General features: G+C 37.1%; 1 protein-coding gene across 6 annotated transcripts in view; it reads right to left on the bottom strand.

The window, feature by feature from the left end:
* The window catches only part of SLC35A3 (solute carrier family 35 member A3), a 57,461-nt gene that overhangs the window by 2,902 nt on the left and 35,474 nt on the right, over positions 1–19,085 (bottom strand). For 3 of the 6 annotated variants that reach the window (XM_513586.9, XM_009426142.5, XM_009426123.5), the window contains 5 exons: positions 17,419–17,541; positions 13,040–13,208; positions 9,138–9,256; positions 6,737–6,870; positions 1,100–2,165 (listed from right to left, as the gene is read on the bottom strand). In XM_513586.9, coding sequence (XP_513586.3) covers positions 2,075–2,165; positions 6,737–6,870; positions 9,138–9,256; positions 13,040–13,208; positions 17,419–17,541 — 636 coding nt within the window. In that variant the 3' untranslated portion in view covers positions 1,100–2,074. Of the gene's footprint in view, positions 1–1,099; positions 2,166–5,272; positions 5,359–6,736; positions 6,871–9,137; positions 9,257–13,039; positions 13,209–17,418; positions 17,542–19,085 lie in introns of those variants that run through there. The other 3 variants (XM_063816493.1, XM_009426130.5, XM_016923192.4) reach the window with 2 other exon arrangements.

Raw genomic sequence — 19,085 nt, forward strand, 5'->3', positions numbered from 1 at the left:
ACGGAGTCTCGCTCTGTCACCCCGGCTGGGGTGCAGTGGCACGATCTTGGCTCACTGCAACTTCCACCTGGTGTGTTCAAGAAATTCTCCTGCCTCAGCCTCCTGAGTAGCTGGGACTACAGGTGCGCACCACCATGCCCAGCTAATTTTTGTATTATTAGTAGAGATGGGGTTTCACCATGCTGGCCAGGCTGGTCTCGAATTCCTGACCTTGTGATCCACCTGCCTCGGCCTCCCAAAGTGCTGGGATTACAGGCATGAGCCACTGTGCCCAGACAGTAAAATACTTCTTATACTCAGTAAGTAATTCTGTCTATAGTTAATAATTAAATTAAACCCATATTCAAATTATAGAAAGCATTTTTGCCCACCAAATCATCTTACCATTTCTAATATATTCTCTCTCTCTTGAATCAACTTATTAAATAACTCATGTAATCTGCATCCTCAGCTCCAGTGTTCATTAAAAAGGAAAAAAACCCACTATTTTAAAGCAAAATGGTGGCTCCTTCTCAGTAGCTTTTTTTTTTTTTTTCTTTTTTTTGAGACAGACTCTCACTGTGTCGCCCAGGTTGGAGTGCAGTGGCGTGATCTCCACTTACTGCAACCTCTGCCTCCCGGGTTCAAGTGATTCTCCTGCCTCAGTCTCCCGAGTAGCTGGGACTACAGGTGCGTGCCACCACACCCAGCTAATTTTTGTATTTTTGGTAGAGACGGGGTTTCACCATGTTGGTCAGGATAGTCTCAATCTCTTGACCTTGTGATCCACCTGCCTCAGCCTCCCAAACTGCTAGGATTACAGGCGTGAGCCACTGCGCCAGGCCTTCTCAGCAGCTCTTGTGGGAACACAGAAAGGGAATTCAAAATGTGGCTACCTCTCCCACTCATGTGATCAGGGAAGAATAGGCTTATGAGAGACCTAAAAAAATCTTCCGAGCAGCCTTGGATTTAAAGTTATAGCGCTGTTTAAAATAAAGTAATATGGCAATCTGGAATGTCTCCAAGAAAAGTCATTTTGTTCTGTCACTGACATCTGTACTATTTGTTTGAATGTTGTTTTTGTAAACAGTTGTAGATTAAAGAAGTTTTTACAGATCAATGAGTAAAATGTTCATTTAATAACTTTCTAACTGTATACAGTATATGCTTGATAGTTCAAAATTCTCCAAATGTAGATATTATACAATAATTATTTTAAATTATTAAATGAGTATTTAATCCTTTTAAATTACATTTTGAAAATTTAATGGCAATTACACACAAATTTTAATTTAAAATAATATTAAGGACTTAATCTGATTTACAGAAATGAAATGCAATGAAGAGATTAAGGGCTAACCTCCATTACTATAAAATTCTCTGGCTACCATCTAGCACAGGAGCAACTGGATTGCTTTCAGCAGTCTTGAAGCACTAAAATATCTTTAAATTCATATGGAGAAATAGTATGTATCTCTACATTAAATTTAGATTTTATATTTATTCTCTGACAGATCAGACCCAGAATATTAATTTTTATGTAATTGAACAAAAAACATTTAGGAATCCTTCATTTAGTAATCTTTTGTATAAATATAAAAATCTCTGATAAGTGAAATGTTTTTTCAAATTATACTTCTATTTTTCACAGCTTTATAGGTAATTATAATTTTCAAACTTTAAATATTTCATGTGATTTGATATATCTGTACAGAAAGAGTAAGATAAAAACATTTAATAAGATTAAATCTAATTTGCAAAAATTGGTATCTGACATTTGTTGTGTGCTCCTGCAAAGAGTGCATAGGACATTTCTGCAGCAATCAAAAAGGTAAAATCTTTTTAAACTCAGATTTCAAGTTTCCTCTAATATTCCTTCTAATTCTAATCCCTGGAAATACTTTCAAGTTTTGATTTCTAGATGCAATGTGTTTTGTTACATATACACATATTTTATCCTTAAACTTTTAAAAAACAGTATGATCAGATTCAGCATGATGGTATCTTCTCAGACTCTGTAGAAGTCCTCTGTGCAAGATTAATGTCGAGATTCCTAGTGCCCCATCGTGAAAAACCAGTTAAAGATAGTATACAACTATGCTTTAGTGGGATTTCCTGCAGGTTTGGGATCATAACCATATAAAAAAGTAGCTGTTATTACAAGGATGGCTCCAAGGAAAAAGACACTGAATAAGATGAAGACAAAATAAAAAAGAGAAAATCAGATTAAAAGCAGAACAAGTTCCTTCTATTTCTTTACTATAAAAACAATTATAATGTGGGGAAAAATGTTCCAGTAACACGGCTAACAAATCTTGAGTACTTACTACATTCCAGGTATCTGGCTAAGTGCTTTATATGCATTATTTCATTGAGTTGTCACAGCAAATCTATGAAGATGTATTAGTATTCATTTTTTACACATGAGGAAACAGTTTTAAAGAATTTAAATAACTTGTCTAAAGTCCCACAACTTCAAGAGGATCAAACCCAGGTATGTCTAACTCTACAGCCTGCACTCTCATCGACTGCACTATACTGTCTTCCAAAGCAAAGCTATTTTAAGTTCTGTATTTCACCTTAATAGGGATTTTGTATGCAATACATTCAATAACAAAAGGCCTTAATTCTTTAGTTGAACATACGAAAGGAATATTTTATTCTGTCATGTTAAACCAAGGTAAAGTTTAGTTTAAAATCCAAGATAATAATAAGCAAAACTCAGGACCAATTTTTATAGGATGCTTTACAAAGGGAAATTACATTAAATGCAGGGAGTTCTTGGTTTCCTCTTTATCCTATATATCTATAGATATAGTCTACTTTACGATAAATCAGAAACGAATTTAGACAGGATATGTAAACTAGACTACAAATATTAACTTTTTTTTTTCTTTTTAAAGACAGGGTCTCACTCAGTCGCTCAGGCTCTGGAGTGCAGTGCTGTCACCATGGCTCACTGCAGCCTCGACCTCCAGGGTTCAAGCAATCCCAGCTCAGTCTCCTAAGTAGCTGAGACCACAGGTGCAAACCACCACACCTGGCTAATTTTTCTATTTTTTGTAGAGCTGAGGTCTCACTTTGTTGCCCAAGCTGATCTTGAACTCCTGGGCTCAAGTGATCTGCCTCAGACTCCCAATGTGCTGTGATTACAGGCATGAGCCACTGTGACCAGCCTGAATCTTAACTTTTATTTATTTATTTTTTTGAGATGGAGTCTCACTCTGTCGCCCAGGCTGGAGTGCAGTGGTGTGATCTCGGCTCACTGCAACCTCCGCCTCCCAGGTTCAAGCAGTTCTCCTGCCTCAGCCTCCCGAGTAGCTGGGATTATCAGTGTGCACCACCACACCCCGCTAATTTTTTGAATTTTTAGTAGAGATGGGGTTTCACCATGTTGGCCAGGCTGGTCTCAAACTCCTAACCTCAAGTGATCTGCCCACCTCCGCCTCCCAAAGTGCAATCTTAACTTTTAATGTGTACATTTTTAAAAATGCTATTATAGAGACATAAGCTAGTTTTGGATTTAAAGTTTCTACTAATAGTCCAAAGCCATGCTCCTGTTTTTTTGTTTTTAATTGCCTATAAATGAAAAATAATTACTAATCATTATTAAAAGGCCCTTCATAATATGGTCCCTCCAAACTCATCCTTCCCACTTCATGCCACCCAATCTATAATTCAGCCACTCCAATCAGTGAACACAACATACACTTTCTTGACAGTGTCTTTAGAGATACTATTCCCTCTGTCCACAGTTTCCTTGCTTCTTAGAAAATGCTTATTCATAATAATTCAGGTCTAATGTCTCCAAGACTCACTCCCCTAGGCAGAACTACCCTAGCATAACACTTACCACACTGTCATTAAATGATGCATTATTTACAAGTCCACTCCCCTGCTCAACCATATGCTCTTCATTCACTGTGGTAGCCACAGTGCCTAGCATATATAGGGAGCTCACTAATTATCTGTTATGATTAATAACTAGATTTGACTTGATACAAATGGTTAACTCTTCAAAAGACTCGAATGCAGTTATACATATAAGGTTATTAGGATAACATAAAACATCCTGTAATGTATCTTGAAGAAATTGCTACATTAATATTGGTAATTATTAATTACTAGACACTGTCTTCATTAGTCATTATGAACTATTCTTAGCTTTCTGGAACTTTGGAATGGCATGGACTGAAAGTTCATGCTCAACTGAAAGATTCTGTGGTCTACCTTTGTATCCACTGCAGGAATCCTTTCTATAATATCTTTAGCAGGATCTACTTGAATACCTAATAATGTCAGGAAACACCTGTTTCTCAAGCCAGCAATTTTAAGATGGTTCTGAGAGAGAAAATTGTCTCAGAAAAAAAAAATATTAGGATAAAACTATCAGAATGTAATGATTACTTCAAGGATTTGAGCCCCCTCTAACAGAATTATTGTATGTATACTTCCATTGTTGCATTGATCATACTGTTATAATTATTCACATCTGTCTTTCCAATCACTTGATGATCACCAAACCTTGATGACCTTGAAGACAAGAAATTGTGTCTCATTCATGCACTCCTTTTCCAGGAGCTAGCACAGTGGCCAGCAGGCACATAGTAGACACAAACTTTTGATAAAAGAATAAGCAACCCTAAATGGAAGAATGGTAACACCAATAAGCAAAATAACAAGCACAAGAAAAATAATTTAGGGAAGTGGTTAACAGTGATATTGTATCAGTAGAGATGTCTAACAGTCAATAGAATAAAGGGATCTAGAGTTTAGGTGAAATCTGAACTTATCTTCCTAGAGAAGACAGATATGACATGGCAGTGGATGAGATAGCCAAGAGAGTGAGCAAGGATTGACAAACTACCAAAGGGACAATCAGAAATGCAAGTATAAGCATACCATTTCAGAGAAGCCAAACAAACAAACAAACAAAAACCCAGTTTTAGGAGATGGAATGAGGCTAAAGGCAAATATATTATTACATTTAGGATAGAATTGAATGAAGATTGAGAAAATGTCACTAGATTTATTACTGAAAATGTATTCTCCACAAAGGTAAGATGCATAAAGATAGAGGGCTTAGTTACCTATTTTAGGAAACAGAATCCATCTTCTCCATCTGGCTTAGTGTCCTGAGCATATTCTCAAAATATTCATTCATTCATTCATTCATTCATTCATTCAATAATGGCAGTATCATTGTCTTTTCTCTTTCTATCTTCAACTCAACAAACCTTATATACTTCCTCAGAAACATGAATTTACAGGCAGGCATACACCTCATTGCCAAACTACTACTCTTTTGTCCCTCTGATGGTTTGCTTGTTCATTTATTTGTTTATTCTCTGCATAATTCAAAGATTTAATTACCTCGGCCTTACATAAGGTTCAATTTAAAAAAAAAAAAAAAAAAGGTATGCTTTTAAAAGTAAAATCTAAAAATCTGCAAGGTGCAAACATTCTCAAAGTACATTAAAGCATACGATTTCCTCATCTTATGAACAGGGAATATGATTAAGATTACAAAATTAAGACACAAGTGTTCATTGTTCATCTAGTCTCACTAGCTAAGTGATTCATTTCCATACCAAGCTGAAAACAGAAATGCTTTTAAATTTTTGTCCCATAAGAACTACAGATCTCAACATGTATGTTCCAGACCTATTGTCTAGATTGCTAGAAAAGAATTAAAACCATCAATGTTCAATATAAAAAATATAAAAAGGATATTATATTTTTATAGTGCCAAATTCCATCCATAATCCTATTTCACTCTCAAAAACACAAATGAGTTCAGCGAAGTGGCATATGCCTATAATCCCAGCACTCTGAGAGGCAGAGGTGGGAAGATTGCTCGAGGTAAGGAGTTCAAGATCAGCCTGGGCAACAAAGCACATCTGTAGTCCCAGCTACCTGTGAGGCTGAGGCAGGAGGATTGCTTGAGCCCAGGAGTTTGAAGCTGCAGTGGGCTACGATCACGCCACTGCACTGCAACCTGGGTGACAAACTGAGATCCTGTCTCAAAAATATGAACACATAAATAATAAAGTAATAAATAAATAAAAGATTCTTGGGAGATTCCAAAGTTTAGAGGCTGAGAAAATCAGGAGAGGAGTAAAGTTGGAGGAAAACCAAGAGTGGTGTACTGGAAACAATTAAAATATAATCCCACTAGTCTGAGATTATAAATTAAACAAAAAACTAGAATTTTCAATGCTGTCTGTAATGGATATTCATTACACTCAATTTTTCCTGATGCTATCTCCTCCCTTAGCATCCATAAAACTACAGAGTCCTGGGTCTCCTTCCTCACCTATAACTCCTCCTGCAATTCCTTTCCAGATTGCTCTTCCTGCTACCACCTAATTGAGTTTCCTCATGAGCCACATTCTCTATATAAACTATCTTCTTCAAGGAAGTCATGTAAATTCCGTATTTTAAAAATGTCATTACATGACTTATTTTTATGACTTTATATGACTTATTAACTTTTTTATATCACTTTTTTACTTTGCAGGGAAAATATTCACATCTATTTATTGGGAAAATTCTGGCCAACCAAATTTGTATAAAAAACTTTTCAGGAGAAGACTTTCTTTCATGAATTTAATTTGAAATATTTTTAAAACATAGTTAAATAAATTTTTAAAATTATATTTCAGTGCTTCTTCAAATTTATCAGATCACCTTACAAAGAATTCTAATTTTTCTATATACTTCTGGGGATTTAAAAAAATAGAAAAGAACATTTTACCTGGTTGGCACAAAATCTTGAAGCCAAAAATAGGAGATCAATGTTGATAATATTATCGATAAAGAGGTTGCAAATCCTTTTAAAATATTATCTGCATACTTAATAACAGCAGCTATTACAAGGCCTCCAAGTGCCTGCAGAAGTTTTAAAAAAATATTTTTTAAAACACACATATAAAACTGCATTTCAAAACAATTTCAGTATTTAATAAAGCTTTAAGCTTTTGCCCCATAAATTCAATCCCATTATAGTAAGGGATTTATTTTAAACATCTCTTAACAACGAATAGACTTACAGGTTTTGTTCAATAGCCCTCTTATTTCAAAAGGCATTTAATTAAAGTAACTACCAGGACAATCTGCAGTTTGTTATAATGGACTTTGACCATATTACAAATAAAATGTCTATCATTATCCAATTTAGTAATTAAACATCACTTGTTTGGACAAATGTGAGAGGACTGGTCACTTTAAATAGTGAAATATTTTTACTTTTGAGTAAAATTAGTAATCAGAGTCATTTTACAGCCTTTCAACAGTCCCTTAATTTGGCTTTTTTCCTATAGTTTCTCCCCTTTCAAATCCACCTCTCATTACTGTCACATTAAGTTTTCTAAAGCACAGTTTTAATTGTGCTTTTTCTTTAAGACTGTAGAAAGAACTTTCTACCTAATCCCTCTCAAATTCCCAATTGTGGCTACTTTAATAATGAGGTTTTACTATACTACACAGTTTTGCTTTCTGCCAAAGACTACTTATCATTTTCCAAATCTGGGTTACCTACTGTAACAACTTTCAAAACATCTCTTCTATGATGGAAGCTTTATTTAGAGAAAGTCGTAAATTATGCCAATAGAGCTTACTACAAATTAATGTTTCAGTCCCAGTATTTCTTGGCAATGTTGTCATTCATCTATTTACTCCCTATTGAATCCTTCCTACCAGTTATACCAAACATTTTTAATTTTTCTCATATCTTCAGCCCCTTTTTAAGGGAAGGGGGCTTCTTCTCTTTGCTGGAATAAGATACATCATACATAAACTCTCTTGACTCACCCTATCTCCGCTTCAAATTTTCTCTTAATTATTTTTTTTAAATTTTTCACTTATCCTTGTTTCCTTTTCTGCTATCTTAAAAACAGAAGTATCCGGGCCAGGCGAGGTGGCTCACGCCTGTAATCCCAGCACTTTGGGAGGCCGAGGTGGGCGGATCACAAGGCCAGGAGATCAAAACCATCCTGGCTAACACAGTGAAACCCCGTCTCTACTAAAAATACAAAAAATTAGCTGGGCTTGGTGGCGGGCGCCTGTAGTCCCAGCTACTTGGGAGGCTGAGGCAGGAGAATGGCGTGAACCCGGGAGGCGGAGCTTGCAGTGAGCCAAGATCACGCCAGTGCACTCCAGCCTGGGCAACAGAGCGAGACTCCGTCTCAAAAAAAAAAAAAAATAGAAGTATCCGGGCCGGGCGCGGTGGCTCACACCTGTAATCCCAGCACTTTGGGAGGTCAAGGTGGGTGGATAACGAGGTCAGGAGATCGAGATCATCCTGGCTAACATGGTGAAACCCCCGTCTCTACTAAAAATACAAAAATTAGCTGGGCGTGGTGGCACATGCCTGTAATCCCAGCTACTCAGGAGGCTGAGGCAGGAGAATTGCTTGAACCTGGGAGGCGGAGGTTACAGTGAGACGAGATCGTACCACTGCACTCCAGCCTGGTGACAGAGCTAGACTCCGTCTCAAAAAAAAAAAAAAAAAAAATAGAAGTATCCTACCTGCTTTTAAAACACAACTATCCTTTGCCATCTTCACCTTCCTTTCTGGAGCCTTGCTTCCTAGGCTTCAAATATCTCTAGAAGAATAGGAGGCTCTAAGGATAGTGACTTGTATCTTCATTTTTATATCCTCTAGAATTCTCCATATGTATTTTTTAAAGATGTAATTAATTACTCAACCCTTGAACAATTCCAAGCTATATATAAACTGAATTTGACAGATGTTTTCCAATATGTAACTACAATATGAGGCTATGAATTGTCACAGAATTAAATATCTAGATCTGCTTCCTGGGTCTTAATGGCTGACCCAGACTTCCTGTACAATGATAAGACTTGTAAAAATCAAAAGTTATATTTGCCTTTAGCTTCAACTCTTTTATTCTTAAACTTGTATTTTCATTATGTTACATTTAAATACCACAAAGTTCATTAAAGACCCCTTTACAAAATAAGATTTCATTACAGCATTAAGATCACTTCTATTTTCACTTCCTTGAATAAACTAGATACGAGAGCACTAACAGGAGGGACCTTTTCCCCTCACATCAGTATATCAGGAGCTACTTTGATTCTTTATATTAAAATACAGTTTATTAGCATTAAATCTAAGACTTTAAATGCTTTACCTGAAGAACAACTACTATCCAGGTCAGTCGGTTATATCCCTGAAAAAATCCATTCTTTGATACCAGTTCTCCATCATAAATGTATACACCCATTAATCCAAATATACTTCCAAAGAAACCTAAAAAAAAGTAAAGTCTACATGATATATCATTTAGTTTGTCTGAAGAGATATATTTTTTCCACTGACATTCCAAATAATTTTACACTTAACTTTTTCTTTTTGATAAAATTAGATTACTTTCTTTTTTTTTTTTTTTTTTTTTTGAGACGGAGTCTTGCTCTGTTGCCCAGGCTGCAGTGCAGTGGCACAATCTTGGCTTACTGCAACCTCCACCTCCCAGGTTCAAGCAATTCTCCTGCCTCAGCCTCCCGAGTAGCTGGGACTACAGGCGCGTGCCACCACGCCCAGCTAATTTTTTGTATTTTTAGTAGAGACGGGGTTTCACTGTGTTAGCCAGGCTAGTCTCGATCTCCTGACCTCGTGATCCACCTGCCTTGGCCTCACAAAGTCCTGGGATTACAGGTGTGAGTTACGTGCCCAGCCAAAATTAGATTACTTTCTAAAATTTTTACTTGGTTTTGTATACTTAACAAAAGTATACTTAGTACTATATTATGACTACAAGACAAAGACATATAAATGTAAAAAGACAAAGACATAGAATACAAAAAATAACAGACATTACCAACTTTGGAGCACTAAAATAATACAATGCACAAATTAGATAATTACATGGCTAGCCCATTTGAATATGTGCAAATTGCTCACATTTGGAATATGTCATTGTTCTTCCATCTTCCTCTTGCTAGACCTAGATTTTTCATATATTCACATTGATACATACAAATATAAAAGCTGAGGCAGGGGGTACAATATTTTTCCCTATTAAGAAGTTTTGAGAGTGGGCACAGTGGCTCACGCCTGAAATCCTAGCACTTTGGAAGGCCAAAGCAGGAGAATCATTTGACCCCAGGAGTTTAAGACCCACCCAGGCAACATAGCAAGACTCCATCTCTACAAAAAAAATTTTAAATTAGCTAGGTGTGGTGGTGCATGCCTGTAGTCCTAGCTACTCAGGTGGCTGAGGTGGGACAATCACTTGAGCCCAGAAGTTTGAGGTTACAGTGGGCTATGATTCTACCACTGCATTCCAGTCTGAGCAAAACAGCGAGACTGTCTCTAAAAAAATAAATAAATAAATAAAAGTTTTGTTTTGAAAGTATAACTAATAATAACTGATATCCAAAAAATCACAGCTAAGAAATAGTCATAGAAATCATTAGATTCTGTGTTACTGAAGTTTCACTGTTAGAGAAAGTTAACTTGGTGACAGCAGGAACTGTCTTGTTCATGTTGAATCTCACCTCAAAAACATATTCTATCACATGACTATTGGAATAAGAGATTCCCAGAAGCATTGCGAGGCTATTAATAAAGAAATTCATGCTTACAGGGACCACTTCTTATGGGTCACCTTTGAAATATGTGCAGTTAAGGAGTGCAAGCGTAAAGCAATTTTTAAAAATGAAGTTATAACTAATCAAAGTATTCCACAATAGAAAGGAAGTGAAAAGGATGAGAAATGCTCTAAAATTCCCTTTAAGTCAGCTCTATCCTTTTAATGTCTAATTTCAAACATGAAATTAATGCTGGCATATAATTACAAAAACACATGTGATGGTATTTTATATGATGGTATTATATATATATAAAATATGTATGTGTGTGTATATATATACACACATATATAAAATATGTATGTGTGTGTATATATATACACACATATATAAAATACCATCAGAAGAGTTTTATATATAACATATATATATGTATATGTATATTTTGAGACAGGATTTCACTCTGTCACTTAGCAGGCTGGAGTGCAGAGGCACAATCACAACTCACTGCAGCCTCGACTTCTTGGACTCAAGCGATCCTCCCACCTCAGCCTCCGAAGTAGCTTGGACCACAGGCACACGCTACCACACCCAGCTAATTTTTTTTTTTTTTTTTTTTTTGTACAGAGTTTTGTAGTGTTGCTCAGACTGGTCTCCAATTCCTAAGCTCAAACAATCCACCTGCCTCGGCCTCTCAAAGTGCTGGGATTACAGGCGTGAGCCACTGTATCCAGGCTTATATATATATATTTTTAAGAAACAGGGTCTCACTATGTTGCTCAGGTCTCAAAACTCCTGGTTCTCAAGCAATCCTCCCATCTCAGCCTCCCAAGTATCTGGGATTAGAAGCACAAGCCACCACACCCAGTAAAGTTTTTTAATTTATAAAAGACTTTGTAATTACTAAAAAAGTATACATTATAGAAGGATATATACATGTCAGTATGAACAGAACTACTGCATTCTAACAGTTGCATAATATTCCTTTGTATGGATTATAATAGCAAATATGTATGTATCAGCACGTAACAAGAATTATTCTAAGTGCTTCATGTATGTTAACTCACATACAACACTATGAGGTAGATGTCTATTTTGTAGATGAAGAAACTGAAGCACAGAGAGGTTACATAACTTGCCCAAGCTCACACTACTGGTAAATCATGGGCTCAGGAGAGAACATGATCTTAATCACTATACTATGTATTATACTGATAATTTATTTAACCAGCCCTCTAAATGTTTTCTGTTTTTTAGAATGGTAACCAATGGCTGAAACAATAATCCTGGACATCTATCTTTGTGCTCTTATAGGATAGACTTTTATCCAGACTTGGAATTCTTACATTACAGCCTACACATATTTAAAATTTTGGCAAATATTCCCAAATTGAAATCCAACATGGTTATATCAATCTATACTCCTAGGAACAATAGGTAATAGAGTTCCTGGTTCTCTATTCTCTGGCTAAAATTGGATCTTATCAGGTTAATCTTTGACAATTTGATGTTTGAAAAATGCTATTACATTGTTTTAATTTGTTCTTATAATTTTGAATTGTGATAGGTAATTATTTAATTATCCTTTCAAAACATTAAGTCTGTTATCATTTTTTTCTATGAGCATTGGAGCTTATGAAGTCACCAAATAATAAGAAATCCATGAAGCACATTAGAATCATGAATTCTGATTTGTCTTCCATTTTTATCTTACAATTTAATAAAAGTTTAGGCAACTCACAGAAACCTTATTTCTTTCTTTTTCTCTGATATTGTATATTTATATACATAGTTGACATTTTTAGGGCTCACTATATGTAAGACACTTTATTCTTGGCTCACTGCAACCTCCGCCTCCTAGGTTCAAGCAATTGTCCTGCCTCAGCCTCCAGATTAGCTGGGATTACAGGTGCGCGCCACCATGCCTGGCTAATTTTTTGTATTTTTAGTAGAGATGGGGCTTCATCATGTTGGCCAGGCTGGTCTTTATGTCACAGATCTAAGTTTTTCATATTCTTAAATAAAAGGCGTTCATTTAAAATAAAATGTTTGGCCCGGGAGGTGGCTCATGCCTGTAATCCCAGCACTTTGGGAGGCTGAGGCAGGCAGATCACAAGGTCAAGAGATCGAGACCATCCTGGCGAACACAGTGAAACCCTATCTCTACTAAAAATACAAAAAATTAGCCGGGCGTGGTGGCGGGCGCCTGTAGTCTCAGCTACTCAGGAGGCTGAGACTGGAGAATGGCGTGAACCTGGGAGGCGGAGCTTGCAGTGAGCCGAGATTGCACCACTGCACTCCAGCCTGGGCGAGAGAGCGAGAATCTATCAAAAATAAATAAATAAATAAATAATAAAATGTTTTAAAAGACAAGAGCATTGCCAGATATTTGGATCAATAGCAGATTTTATGCAAGGCTCATTTATTTAAAGATATATAGAAATCTTTAAATATAACAATATAATCATTTTTAAAATAATATTAGAAAACATTTAAAACTTACCAAGCTGAATATTTCTTATCCACACTGATTGTTTTGTTTCTTTTAAGATTTTCTCAAAGTAAACCCCAGCAAAGCCACTTGAAAAACATGCTGTGAGAACTGCCATGAGTCCTACAAATTGAGAACCAGCTGAAAGTTCCTTAGAATCAAGCTGAGAATCTGAGGGCCACTAAATAAGAAGAAAAATAAAATTGAAGTTTAATTCCCATAACATTTTACATAAACATATTGAGAGCCCACTCTTAGACCATAACTTAAAAATGCAACCAATATCATTTTTGGGACTGCAAAGGAGAGCTTTTAACATAAAACCTTACAATCATTTGATTTTTTTCCTCACAGTGATAATATATTACTAACTTATAATTTCAAAAAGCACCTTAGAAATAATAAATATTTTACATTTCATCTATTACAGAGACCAATGTTACCTTGAGATAATTCCTTAAAGTTTAATTTATTAAAAAGCACCATCTCAAATACAGGTAGAAGAAAGAATGAGAATCTCACATCCCCTCTGCTGTGTCAGCAAAAGTAGAGATCAGCTGGAAAGTAGTGTTCTAAATCAAGCATAATAAAGGGAAGCTGTTGGGAGGTGAACCCCCCCCCCAAACACTGTCAGGAAAAGACCGTCCATCAGACAGGGAAGGAAAACTCTGAGTACAAGACACTGGAAACGAAATGTGTTGGAAGGGACTCCAGGATCATTGCACCAGGGATAGTACCCTATGGCTTAGATGTTACCCTTAATCTAATCAACTGATATCCTGTAACTACTGTTAAATTTTCTTTTGCATCTATTTCTTCCCTCCTCAGTTTGATCTTCTACTAGCTGGACTTCTTTTTTTGAGACATGGTCTCACTTTGTCACCCAGGCTGGAGTGCAGTGCATGATAACAGCTCACTGCAGCCTCAACCTCCCTGGGCTCAGGTGATCCACCTTAGCCTCCCCAGTAGCTGGGACTACAGGTGCACACAACCACACCCAGCTAATTTCTGTATTTTTTGTAGAGACAGGGTTCTGCCATGTTGCCCAGGATAGTCTCAAACTCCTGGGCTCAAGCAATTTGCCTGCCTTGGCCTCCCAAAGTGCTAGGATTGTGGGTGTGAGCCACCATGCCCAAACTAGCTGGACTTCTTAAAACCATTTTTCCTTCTGAAACTGTACTTTTCATAGCGACCAAAGACTTTTCAATCAATATGTTAACTAATTTTTAATAATAAAATTGTTCATTCTCTATTCAGCTTGCTTTCACCAGAGAATTAACACTACTGACTATTCATTCCTTACCTCTTGAAACAACCTGCTCTTTTCCGTGTTCTCTCCTCCAATCTTTATTTATTCTAGTCAACTGACTCTTTGGATGATGGAAATGTTCTGTATCTTCACCCTCAATAGGGTCATCACTATATTTAAGTGGCTATTGAGCACTTGAAATGTCGGTAGTGCGACCAAGGAACTGAAATTTTAATTTAATTTTAACTAATTAAATTTAAATAGCTACATATGGCTTGTGGCTACCCTATTGGACAGTGTAGTTCTACAGCATAGTTTATAGGAATCCCCTCTACCCTGGAGAGCTGATTCACAGAAGCACTGACATCTCTTCTGAGCTCAAGTCCAAGATTTTCAGTTGCTGCTATCCAGAAACTTACTATCTCCTCAAAGCCAATATGATTAAAATGTACCCATACCTCTTCAAAGCAAACATACCTTTTGATACCTTTATATCTATTAAAAATGCCACCATTCAAACTTAAGTTTCTTAATCTCCTTGCTCTCCATTCTCTATGATATTTATTGGTCTAACACTCATACTGATTCTTCCCTTGGAACAACTCTTACATCACTGCTGTGGGACATTCCAATCCCATTAACCTGACAGTTTAGGTCCCTGTCATGCTTTCTAACTCCTCTCCATTCCTTCAGTCTTTCTCCCCACCAATCTGTCCTGCATGCCTATAGGATTTCTCTGATATGCCTCTCTCCCTTCCAACTCTCCAGTGAGGCCTTACAGCCAAAAGCAGTCAAGCCTAAGCTCCTGGCTCAATACTGAAGACCACATATAATCTAGGACCAATCTGTATTTTGTAATTTCATCTCTCGCCATATCTTTGTCAATTATTTGTTCCAATCAAAGAAGACTATTACCACTCCTTAACTTATTTGTGCTTATCCACAGATCGACATCTGTATTTTTTTTTTTAACATACCTTTTATGTAATGCTTTTTCTGCTGTTTCCGACCTACTGAAACACAAATAGTGAAAAGTTTTAAGGAGATTTGGTTCTGGCTCTGCCACTACTAGATTGGGATCATAAGCAATTTCATTAACCTCTCTGAGCTTCAATAACTCTTTTGAAAGTTGGGAAGAATAATATCTACCTTAAACAGTTGGGTATAACATGAGATTATACAAGATAAGTACCAAGTGGGCACCTGGCACATAAGTACTCAGTATGCAAATTTCATTATAATTATTACCTTTCAATACCTAATTTAACTCCAATATCATCCCTGAAGATTTCCCAGGAGTCATCTGTACTTACAGGATATAAAATCAGTTGACAACCAATCACATAAAAACAAATATCATTTGTTTAAGTCTTGCTAATTAGGCACTATGAATGGAAGAGCAGTGAAACACAGCTGCTGCCTTCTAAGAACTTAAGTTGTAAGTGTAAACAGACATATAAATGAGCATTTAACTATAATATAAGTACTTTGGAAAAGATATGTACAAAGTACTATGGTGGCACAAAAGAAGGCACAAATGTTTAAATGTTATGCCTGTGATGTTAGGAAGATATTCTGGTAGAGGCAGATTTTAAGACTGAGCTGAGTCTTAAAGGTAGGAGTTAGCCAGGCAAAGAAAGGGGAGAAGGCATTGTAGGCACAAGAGAAAGAATGGATAAATGCTCAGCTGTGCAAAATAGCCCCTACAAGCAGCTCAGTTGTAGCAATTCAGAGTGTGAAGTATGCAGCAGCAGAAATGAGTCTAGAACTGTAGGTACATTTCAGAAGGTCCAGTGTGTCACACTAATCACTCTGAGCTTTATCCTATAGGTCTGTGTTCCTGAAGCTTCAGTTATTTGCCTATCATTTTCATGGTTTTGTCAAACTTATGTTCCACCTGAACTATTAATAACTTTCTAATTTAAAATACCTAACTGTTTGACACAATGCCTACTTTAGCTTACCCTAAGCAATATTTATGAAAATATGAATTTGATATGCCACTTATACTTTTGTAATACTCATTTAAAATAAATATGAAAAATATTAGGCTGGGTACAGTGGCTCACGCCTGTAATCCCAGCACTTTAGGAGGCTGAGGCGGGTGGATCATGAGGTCAGGAGTTCGAGACCAGCCTGGCCAACATAGTGAAAGTCCATCTTTACTAAAAATACAAAAAATTAGCCTGGCATGGTGGCAGGCACCTGTAATCCCAGCTACTTGGAAGGCTGAGGCAGGAGAATTGCTTGAACCCAGGAGGTGGAGGTTGCAGTGAGCTGAGATTGTACCACTGCCTTCCAGCCTGGGACAGAGCAAGACTCCATCTCAAAAAAAAAAAAAAAAATTAAAAAGTTATTTATGATATAAATACCACACTTCAGGGAAAGTGATGGCATGAACTGAGGAATTATCAGGATATAAGTATTAATAAAACCTTCCATCAGAACAAGTATCACTGAGGACTAAAAATAATAATAATCATAATAAATAATAAGGCCAGGTGCAGTGGCTCACATCTAACACTTTGGGAGGCTGAGGCAGGATGATCACTTCAGCCCAGAAGTTTGAGACTAGCCTGGGAAACACAGTGAGACCCCGTCACTTTATAAATTTTTTTAAAAAAATTAAAATTAACCGCCCCCCAAGAATAGATGAAATCTCCAAAAATAAAGATATAACTTAGAAGAAATAACAAACCTGCAAGCAACCCCAGTATTTAAAGGGAGTCTCACAGAAAAGATTCCTATGAAGAAAACCAATAAGGAATCATTAGAAAGATAAAAGAACCAGGAAAAAATGGTATTGTGAAGCCGATAGAAAATAAAAAGGGAGTGGCTAATAATCTCAAATGCTACAGATATCCAGCAAAAATCAACTTTCTTTAAAATGCAGTGTCTTATTTCCCTAATTAGAATGTTCACTTCTGTAGGTAATATAATTTTATTTTGATTAATTCCTCTGTATTACTTACACTCCCAATGTAGTATGTCACATAAAGGATGCCCTCAAAACATATGTTAGTTGTGGGGAAAAACATTTGTTGGTTTCAACAATCAATAGAACCATATTTCTCCAAACAAAATAAATAAGGTTTTGAAACCACAATAAAGATAAAAATATATACTTATCTTGAATAGTTACCTGTACAAAAGCAACTCCTGTCATCAAAATTACTAGGGACAGCCACTGGTATACACCCAATTTTTTACTAAGCATAGACACAGAAAATAATGCTGTTGTAAGAATTTTCAACTGATACGTGACCTGAAAAAGAAAACAGTAATATTATTAATGTTCGTTTGTTTGTTTGTTTGTTCCTTAAGAGTACTATTAGAAATGTATTTTAAGGACTATGGCAGCATGCCTGGTGGTTGCATCTGGCTGGGAACTGGAATCTAAAGCTTCAGTTAATGCCAGTCTCAGGAATCTGTACTATGTACCAGAGAGCTCTGGACACTTTAGGCAATAATGCAAAATGAATTGAACCTTCTTATTGTAAATTAGGTTGCAACATGCAAGCAAAGACAAAATTATCTCCACAGCCACTGCCACTCTTGCAGATACACAAGCATGCAATCTAGGGGCCTGGGTATCAACCTGCCCCACCTGTCACAGACAGCACCTGCGCAGACCATCCAGGGGCCTGAGGACAAGCCTGTCCCACCCACCACTGCTCGCACAGGCCTCCAGGGACTTGAAAACGAGCCTGCTCTGTCTACTGCCCACGCATGCCTCCTGGGGGCTAGCGACTGACCCTGCACAACCTGTTGCTACCACTGCTGGCACCCACCCATGCACACAAACTGGGGCCTGAAAATTGGATTGCTCAGCCCTATGCTTTCACCACTGGCACTCATGTACACTGCTTGGGGAACCAAGATTGGCCTACTGCTGCTTCTGCTACTGCCAATGCCACACATGCCACCCAAGAACTGGAAGACCCACCAACCTGCCCAGCCCACTGCTACCTCAAGCAGCACTAAAACAAGCTGCTGGGAGGCCCAAGGACCAGCCACCTGGACCCACCACTGCTAGTATCTGCATACACCTCTTGGGGACCCAAGAACCAGCATACCTGGTCCACCACTGCCACCACTGGACCCTGCCTGGCATCCCCATCCCCAGCAAAGCCTTGCCACAGCCTCCACTAACAACTTCAGTCGAAGCCACTAAGGAACCAGACAGACCCCACTGACATTGATTATAGCCAAAGAAATCATATAGAGACTATATATTACTGCACCCACCCGGGATCAAAGCCAAAGCACCCTACCCAACCAACATTATGCATATATCTGTGGGAAAATGTCTTTCCCTATGAAAGCTATCTACAAAACTGGAAGAAGCTATTGTTATACCAGATGCACAGATATCAATGTAAGGAAACAAGAAACATGAGAAGGCAAGGAAATATGACACCTCCAAAGGGACACAATAAGTCTCCAGTAACACATCCCAATGAAAAGAAAATATGAAAGGCCTGAAAAGAATTCAACATAATGATATCTAGAAAGTTTAGTGAGATACAAGAGAACACAAGCAGACAATATAAACAAAATAGGAGAACAATTCATCATCTAAATGAGGTTTTCAACAAAGAGATATCATAAAAAAGAACTAAACAAAAATCATAGAACTAAAGAATTCAATAAATGAAATAAAAAATCCAACCAAGAGCTTCAATGTTAGACTAGATGAAACAGAATAAAGAATTTCTGAACTTGAAGTCAGGTCTTTTGAAATAAGCCAGTCACATAAAAAAAAGAGAAAAAAGAATGAAAAAGCCTAAATAGAGTCAACCCAAAACG

The sequence above is a fragment of the Pan troglodytes genome, chromosome 1 (assembly GCF_028858775.2).
Source record: "Pan troglodytes isolate AG18354 chromosome 1, NHGRI_mPanTro3-v2.0_pri, whole genome shotgun sequence".
NCBI lineage: Eukaryota > Metazoa > Chordata > Mammalia > Primates > Hominidae > Pan > Pan troglodytes.